Source organism: Aplysia californica, unplaced genomic scaffold (assembly GCF_000002075.1).
Source record: "Aplysia californica isolate F4 #8 unplaced genomic scaffold, AplCal3.0 scaffold00188, whole genome shotgun sequence".
In the NCBI taxonomy this organism is placed as follows: Eukaryota; Metazoa; Mollusca; class Gastropoda; order Aplysiida; family Aplysiidae; genus Aplysia; species Aplysia californica.
This window is the reverse complement of record NW_004797458.1, coordinates 824,621-833,705: the sequence shown is the minus strand read 5'-3', so window position 1 is coordinate 833,705 and position 9,085 is coordinate 824,621. Positions and strand designations below refer to the sequence as shown.

Genomic DNA, 9,085 nt, shown 5'->3' with positions numbered 1-9,085 from the left:
CCTCACAATCGTATTCAGATATTTTAAACTTTCTCCTAATAATAACTCCTAACTTCAGGAGCTTCGTTAAACTGGCCGTTTTCCTCCAGTATTTTTGCAAAGTCCAGATGCATGCATATCTGTGTACGGTCCCATAACACCACGCCTTAGCGCAGGTAGGACGTACGGTCCCCTAGCGCTAAACACTATGGGGGCGTACGGTCCCCTAACAATAGCCTTAAGCCAAACAATAATGGCTGACACAGATTTTTTAAAATCTGTTGCTTTATTTGTACAAAAGTTTCCAGTTTGTACCAGCACTTATGGTACCGCACTAACTGAAAATAAGTAATGTGAGCACGTACATGCTTTGGGAAAAATTACTTTTGAGTAAACTTGACATAATTTCTATCGGATCGTGAAATAAACATTCGTGCGGCAACATATTCTCAAAATAATATTATTATGTCCCCCATAGACCTATACCTAGATCTATATATTGCACAGCAGTTTGCATCATTTTGTCTTACAGTATTCAGATTTTTCTACAAAAATTGAGGCTAGATTAAAAAATGTTTCTTCATAAATTCATATAAAATATATAAATCTCCGTCACACGGTTAATGGGGTTGTTCACAGCACATTAGCCTATAGTCTCTGACAGCACTTCCTGCTTTTCACACACATTTTGCATACGCATGGCCTATATCACACCTCACTGATGACACTTTTAAGTGGAAAAACTGGATACAAGAAATTAATTTAATAGTAAACCCTGTTTTTACACTGAAGGTTCTAAAAACATGCGTTCAAAAAGTACAATGTATGTTGCGATTAAAAACACCGATACTGCCCCGACTGTAAACCTTTTAAAATCTTTAAAAACCACCCACTTGGATTTTTTGGTTAGTATTTATAAAAGAATTTTCTAGAACACAGCTAACTGGCATTTTAAAAAATCGATCTATTAAGACAAATTGGTATCAATCATTGTGCAAAAGCTGGAGAGTCTATGTTCAAGTGGGAAATATTTGACATTAAGTTGCGTCACGAATTTGCGACCGCACTATAGGGGTGATATACATGTTGCAGGCGACAGTGTGACGACTGTTTTTGGGGTTGTTTCGCTTGTCTCTAAAGATGAAGTATTTTTGCCTCGGATATACTGAACGGGACTTGGGTTGAAAGCTGGTAAGATTCCCCTGGTTGAAAGATGAAGCAACGAGTGAGTTGGTTCTCTGCACGTAAGAAAAATAGGAGGAACGAGTGGGTGACAAGGGGAGTACATGTACGTGGGTGAGCAAGAGGGAACAATGAGCGGGCGATCGAAGTCTGCGTCAAAGAGAGAAAGAGAGAGAGAGAGAGAGAGAGAGAGAGAGAGAGAGAGAGAGAGAGAGAGATCTGGACAGTGTCCGTCCACACAAAAATAACTCATGAAAGGCAATGTTCAAGGCTGTTTGTCTTTCTGGAATTTGAAAAGAAAAAAAAAAGACAGGAAGAATCACTGTGACAACACGGAGAGGAAATAGAAAGAAAATAAAAATAGGCAGGGAATAATCAAGAAAAATCGATAGAGGGGGGAAAGAACGAGAAAACGGAGAGACAGAAAATACGTACCCCATTGTTTTTTCTTTCCGTCCTTTTTCCTCCTCTCTTTGCTTCGTTTCGATTTTTTCTTCTTTTCTATAGGAGGAGAGGTCAGATCCACGGACTGAAGGAGAGGCTCGGGATCTGGCGTGTCTTTGTACAGACTCGACCTGAGGGAAACATACGGCAGCGCGGTGAAATCAGGAGCTTGTCAAAATAATGTAATTAAGGAAAGCGGATTTTTTTTCCACGCTGGGCATTTAAAAAAATATAATTTTCTTTATGTGGCTTTATGTCTTCAATGTCCAGTTTAAGGACACGTTTTTGTGTGGATTTTACAGTTAAACGTTGATAAAAGGCACACACACACACACACACACACACACACACACACACACACACACACACACACACACACACACACACACACACACAAATGGAAATTGGCCGTTTCCAAGGACACACAAGCTTTGGAAGTCACCTAACTTTGGCGGCCATTTTCTCGCTTATTATTAATTTTTACCTCTGACATTAGTTGTTTTTTTTTTAGCCTAATGCAAGACAAATGAACAAACTTTAAGATGACACTATAAACTCCATATGCCCAAAATTTGACCAGCGCCTGATTCCACCGCGGTCTGTCACGGACCCAGTATCACAGTGCAGTCGTCCTAGGCGTTCTTAGAGCTAAACAAGCCTAGAGTTGGTGGAATTACTTATAAATTTACAGATTTATCTTAGTCACCCATTGATTCACTATTCACTATTTATCTTTCTACCAATTTAGGTTTAAGTTTAATATATTTAATCAAACTACCTAAATATATTTCCTTGTCGAATGACAAGTGGCAGATTGTCTTTTTAAGTAAGTTAGTCACCTATTCCGTAACTTATTTTAGAAGGTATCTACATACTGTTTTTTCTAAATTTCGTCTGATTTATTGAGATGAAATTATACCTATCAGCCTGTCTGTTCGTCTGCTTGCCGGCCTGCCCGTCCGTCCGTCCGTCCGTCCGTCTGTCTGTTTGTCTGTCAGTCTGTCTGTCTGTCTGATTTCGGTATGTTTGATAACGAACATGCAAGTGTTCGTACTTTCTGACTTTGTTTTCCGTTTGTAATCCAAATCAGAAGGCTGTACCCTGATCCATTAGATCCACGGAATTTTTTTAGAGCGTGGAAATTTACTCGCTCAAATCTTGATTTCCCACGAGGAATGTTACGCCTGACAAGATCTTTCCAAGTCTGAAAGTCTGCAAAATGGAAAACTTGTGTAGCTCGCCATGTGAGCGCATGGTACGAGAAGGCAGGTCTGAAAAGGGGCTACGAAACTGAAGTCCAAGAAAAATATGTAGTCTAAAGTGGAACTAGGTATTGAAAGCCCACAAGAAATGAAAAGGTATGGATCTTTTCCTGCTTTCTTTTTTGTGGTATTCATGGAAACTTAACATGAGGGTCAAGAAGAAACTATTGGCGTTAAAGTCTGCTCGCTAGCCAGCGACATGGCGACCACACTTCGGTGGAGGAAGCCACTAATCCGATTAGGTTGGTATATTAATTATAATGGTATTTTAGACTTTAGATGCCTCCTGGGTACACAACGCTCACCAATAGTAATCGATAATCGATAAGCAAAAAGCTTTTCGGGGTTGATAGTTTTTTTTTTCTTTAATTCGGTTCGATTGTGGCGTCACTATCTCTTCAGCAAACGGTAACAAGTTATTTACCAGGAACGAAAGGGGTTGGGGAGGGAATGTAAGACGAACCCCCCCCCCCCACCTCAAAAACCCCAGAAAATCAAATGTAACATATTACCCCCCCCCCGAAAAAAAAAAGTAAAAAAAAAAGTATCCATATACGAGTTTCGAAAAGGTTTTGGTGGGGAAGACCTTCAAGATATTTTTAAATGACATGGTTCAAGAAACACTCTTCCCACCTCCCCTATTTTTGCATTCACACCAGTCTCGTGCACAGAAGATAGAGGTTTTATTATATGAACATATTGTTACAAAGCTGTTTTAACGGCCTCATCGACACAAATAAGATCATTCAGGAAGCAGGCTTCGACCCTGCCTGTCATGCTGGATACAATGTTCGAGCAGAAGGACCGAAATACTCGATAAAACTTCTTTCCACACGGGAACTGAACTCGGGTCTTCTGCATTCTGTGTGTGACAGTGAAACGCCTTATCGCTACACCGAAGAGCCAGGTGAAGAAAGAGTCCTACAACTCTGCTACCGGAATTTCAATTTAAAAAAAACAAAAAAACTTGTACGTACATAATTGTAATTCATGAACAATTAGAAGGGAAGTTTCTAGTTTTCTCCATTCAAAATGTGCCCCAGTCTTGCGGACATTTCTGTGATACATTTCTATTTCTGTTGGGAACAGCCTCATGAATTTAGATAAGGAAGATGGAAACGGCAGTATAAAAAAGAAAAAAAAAAGAAAGAACAAGAAACGGATGAAAAAAATAAAGAGAGAAAGATAAAAAGAAAAAGGCCAAGAATCACGGTTTTGTTAAAATTGACAAATTAAACAATATAATAGTAACCTGACTTTAAAAATACACAGTATGGCCATGCCTTGTCTTCTTTCCCTTAGGAGTCAAGAACAGAGGTTGTACTTTCAAGGATAAATGTGACATAAACAAAGGCATGTTGAAAGAGATTTCAGCGGACTCGTCGTTGTCGAGTTTAGAACAAAAAGGTATCTGCGCGCGCGTATATGAGTGTGTGTGTGTGTGGGGGGGGGGGGGGGGGGTTGATTACTTGCTGTCGGCTTGACTATTTGACTATAGTGACAACAAAACAAATCGACAGGACGTATCAGAAGCCTTTGACTTTGACAGCGCGTCAGTTGATTGTTTCAAAGAAGGATCTGTTTTTGCTTCTTTCGAATTTCACTCACTAGCCTTGGTTGTCATCCACGAGCAGTCACGTAAAGGAAAGAATGTTTTTTGGGAGGGTTTGGGGGGGGGGGTGTTTTTGGTAAGTGTTTAACGGCGCTTGCTACTGTATAAGGTCATACTAGCGCGCGGAAAACATTAAACATTTTTCAGTTGGTGGGAAATTTAGAATTTTTGAGACAGAGATAGGCAGAAGCCTACTCATCGATTTTGGACCACAAAGGAATCTTTAACGTGCGCAACTTTCACATGGGGCCTGTAAGATTTTTCGCCCTTGTCCGAGAAGGCTAGGTGTAGATCTTTCCTACCAGAAGATCATGGGTGTGGCTAAAAGACAGCAGTAAAAGGGAGCCAATGAGTAACAGTAGAAAGACTGCAGAAGAGAAAGAGTCAGAAGCCCAGAGGAGGGGGTAAAGGAGGTGAGGGGATGGGGGCAGAAAATGGAGACGAAAGCAGACGACAGAACATTGCTAGAGAGCAGGAAAGGATGTGAAAGCAGAAAATTATTGGACCTATTGAATGAGAGGCGAACACCTTAACCTCTAGGCCACGGGAGCCCCAACCAAACGGGGTTTATATTTTAGAAAATAAAAAAAAAGAAAAGAAAAAAGAGGAGCCAAGTCAAAAACATACCGAAATGGCCCTTTTTTCTCTAGGGCGGGCTGCGGCGTCTCAGAACGAGTGCTGGCATCAGGCAGCGCCACGGCCGTGTCTGCCCCACTTAGATGTGCGGCCTCCAGCTGAGCTGCCAGAGCTGTGACCTGCTGTTTGACCGCCTCCCGGACTGGATTGACAGGCAAGTCTGGCGTCATGATGGCGGACGCTCCGCCCTTAGTTGTTCCGACGTACACCCCGGGATGACTGTAGGAACAAGCATAGTATCTCGACTTTTAGTAAACACCTATAACAATATGCATACCCACATACATCTATACGTACATGCATACATACATTATACATTTAGATACATACATTATATATAATATATATATATATATATACATATATACGTATGTATATCATATATAATATATATACATACACATATATAATATGTATAAATTAAATGTAGGTATGTATGTATATATAAATCTATAGATAGATATTATAAATAGCTAGACAGGAATAGATAGATAGATAGATAGATAGATAGATAGATAGATAGATAGATAGATAGATAGAGAGAGAGATAGAGAGATAGATAGATAGATAGATAGATGAGGTAGGCAAGAGGGCCCCATGAGACTCCTACAATGATGCTTGAATCCAGGTGGTGCAGAACATGGTGGTCCAGAACATGGTTACTTGTGTTGTCAAACGAGCAAATGACCCATTGTCATTTATGTCGGAGTTTATGTAATCCCCCCCCCCCCAATCCCGGAAGCCAAGACAGTGTGACCTTTTAGTTGTTTATAATATTAGTAAACTAAAACTATTAAGAGTGCATGCACGTTTCCGTAAATAGTTCTGATAACATAAAATTAAAACTATTCTTAGACAATTATTTTCAGAAATTCCATGAGAGAACCACGTACGATCCTTATAAGGACTGAACTTACATGCTAAAAGTCATCTATAAAAATAAACTTATACATGTATTAACTGCAGACTATTCTGGGGCCCTTGGGGAGGGGGGTGGGGTGGTGAGGAAAAATAAAATTACACATAGTCCTGCTTCCAAAGGAATGAGGTTAGACTAGAACTTTTTGAGTTGACGCACTACAGTGTAGTTAGACGCACTCTCACGACCCACCTGGCAGTTGGTATTTCAGTCTCGGCAGACGAGACAGCAGAATTTGTTTCATTACTACCGCTCTCCAACGCATTGGCAGACGTTTTCATTTCATCTGAAGTCGACTGAGTTACGGCCTGTTGTTGCTGCTGCTCGTTTATGGTGGGCTGTGGGCCGACCTTTGGCCTCGCCCCCTGACCATGACCCTGACCTTGACCAGCGGAATGGCGTCCACCTGTCATGGGAATATTCCATGAGAGGCCTGTGCCGCTGGTAGTAGCAGTCACGCTGGAGTCTGAGAGGGAGGCAGACGGCGATGCATATCTTCCCGCATCTCCAACGGGTCTGGAGGACGCAGGACGGTTAGCTGGTGTCCTTGGCGTATCTGTGGTAGAGGAAAGACAATCCTATTAGCAATACAATTATTTAGAGACAATTAATGAGGTTTTGGTGTATGTGCACAGACTTTTACCATCGCAATGGTTGTGATCAAAAGAGAAAGGCAGGGACGGAGGGAGGGAGAGAGAGAGAGAGAGGGAGAGAGAGAGAGATAGAGAGAGAGAAAAAAGTATGTGTGTGTGTGTGTGTGTGTGTGTGTGTGTGTGTGTGTGTGTGTGTGTGTATGTGTGTGTACGTGTTACTTTGAATTTGTCCTTTGGCGGGTGTACATGTCCATACGTCTATGTTTCTTTAAAATTCAACAAAAGTCACCGAGAGACCCTTGTGCACTCGGCAGCAACTCGTGTTCGGGAGAGGCCCACTGAATTTCATGATCACTTAAAAAATCCAAAATAATTGCGGTACCTGTAATGAAAAAAATATCAAAAGACTATTCAGGGTGAAACCGTGAACGATGGTGATGCTTCGGCGGTATTGAAATTGTAAACATTTTACGTACCAGTCGACACATCTTAGATCATTTAAGGGGTTGGCTATTTCGATCTAGCGTATCAGAGTCAACCCAAACCGAGAGGGATCCAATATTCAAAGGGATAGATAGGGACACTCGACAACACCTCCAGCCTTCACCAACCAATACATATATCTCAAGCATTCTACGCGCAGCATCGGCAAACAGCATTGAACCGGCTGCACGACAGTTGCTTCGATTGAAAGAGCGGAAAGGGTTTTTCTTTTGCATATACTTTAGAATTGTTCGTTTGTTAAAGACACAACAAAAGTCATTACGAATAATATGTAATAGGGCCTACATATTTCCCCGCATCGCCATCTCAAAGTTCCCTAAAGACCACTGAGCCAAGATGAAACAATGTTTTGAAGGAAAGAAAGAACTGAAATAATCCAGGCTCTGAACGTTAAATGTTGGTGTTTTTGACCCGTTTGTATCAAATAGCGTACGAGAGGAAACGCCTTTTAAATGTAGGTGTTTTATTAACACCATTTTGGAACGAATTTGGATAATTTGGGAGGCGGGCTCCAACCTTGCCTATCGCAAAAGCCAACTCAGAATGAGAGGGGAACAACGTCTCTTCAGAAATACCCAGATCTTAAAAATTCTCTCCACACGAGCAACGGCAAAGCGCCTGGCGGCAGCAACACCGTTGTCGCCGGATCACTAGAGAATAACTCAGAGCAATATTCAATTAATCTATAACAAAATGATAACGTTCCACGTGTCAAGACAACTCACGCGCTAATCTATAACTGTCGTCACGTGTGGGTCCATCTTTTGTTTTTGTTTTTGTAAAGTGTTTTACGGCGCTCGCAACTGCATAAGGTCATATGAGCGCGCGGGACACACCTAATATTTTCAGTTGGTAGGAAATTTTGAATTTTGCCCGGGTGGCGGCCGAAGCCTACTCTTATCGAGTTTAGACCACCAAGGGATCTTTAACGTGCGCAACTTGCACACGGGCCCTCCGAGATTTTTCGCCCTTGTCCGAGAAGGCTAGGTGTAGATCTTTCCTACCAGAAGATCAGGGGTGTGGCAGAAAGACAGCAGTAAGGAGGAGCCAAGGAGTAGCAGTAGAAAGGCTGCAGAAAGTCAGGAGCCCAGAGGAGGGGGCAAAGGAAGTGAGGGAGTGGGGGCAGAAAGTGGAAATGAAAGCAGACAACAGAACATTGCTAGAGAGCTGGAAAGAAGGTGAAAGGAGACAATTTTAGAGAAGAAAATTGTTCGGTCGCTACCCGGATTCGAACCCGGGACCTTTGAATGAGAGGCCAACACCTTAACCTCTAGGCCACGAGAGCCCCCGTGGGTCCATCGCGTTGAAGACGTTTTAGCAAAAAACAACACAGACATTTGCATTTGAACAAAGTACATGAACGAAGGTGAAATTAGATCGAGTATACATCTTAGTTATTCGCGCTAACAAATCCCAAAATATCTCGAAAGACATCGTTGTCTGAAAGAAAGTCACACTATATTTTGAACGAATGTAATGCGTTTATCTTAATTAGCTATTAACATCGCTCGTATTATCGCTAAAAATGGATTTTGCTACAACTAAATACATAAAGATAAATCTTCCTTTTACTTTTTGCGAGATAGAATTCTTTTTACAATGTTTTACCCAGGACACACTTTGAGAAAACTGAATACATGTACAAACGCTTCCAACCAAATTTTTAAGATGGAAAAAGCACCAGAAAGGGAGGGGGGGGGGGGACTTAGATTCGGACCTAAACCGGATGGAATGCAGCTGGGCAGAGGTGGAAACAATAGTCCATGACAAAAGTAGGTGGCAAACTCTACTTGTTAGTGGCCTTTACTCCAGCACGGGGTGAGAAAAGCTGCTGATGATGATAACACAAAGAATAAAATACGGAGTGGCTAGTCGCTCGATCTCTGAGGCTCTCTCTGTCACTGTCTCTCTTTCCGTCTCTCTCTCTCTCTCTCTCTTTGTGTCACTCTCTCTC

General features: G+C 41.7%; 1 protein-coding gene across 1 annotated transcript in view; it reads right to left on the bottom strand.

Moving 5' to 3' along the window:
- The window catches only part of LOC101845095 (histone deacetylase 6), a gene marked incomplete at its 5' end in the record, with an annotated part of 222,441 nt that overhangs the window by 47,861 nt on the left and 165,495 nt on the right, over positions 1-9,085 (bottom strand). The window contains 3 exon segments of the mRNA XM_005098636.3: positions 1,597-1,736; positions 5,107-5,334; positions 6,227-6,590. Of these exon segments, the coding sequence (XP_005098693.2) occupies positions 1,597-1,736; positions 5,107-5,334; positions 6,227-6,590 (732 nt within the window).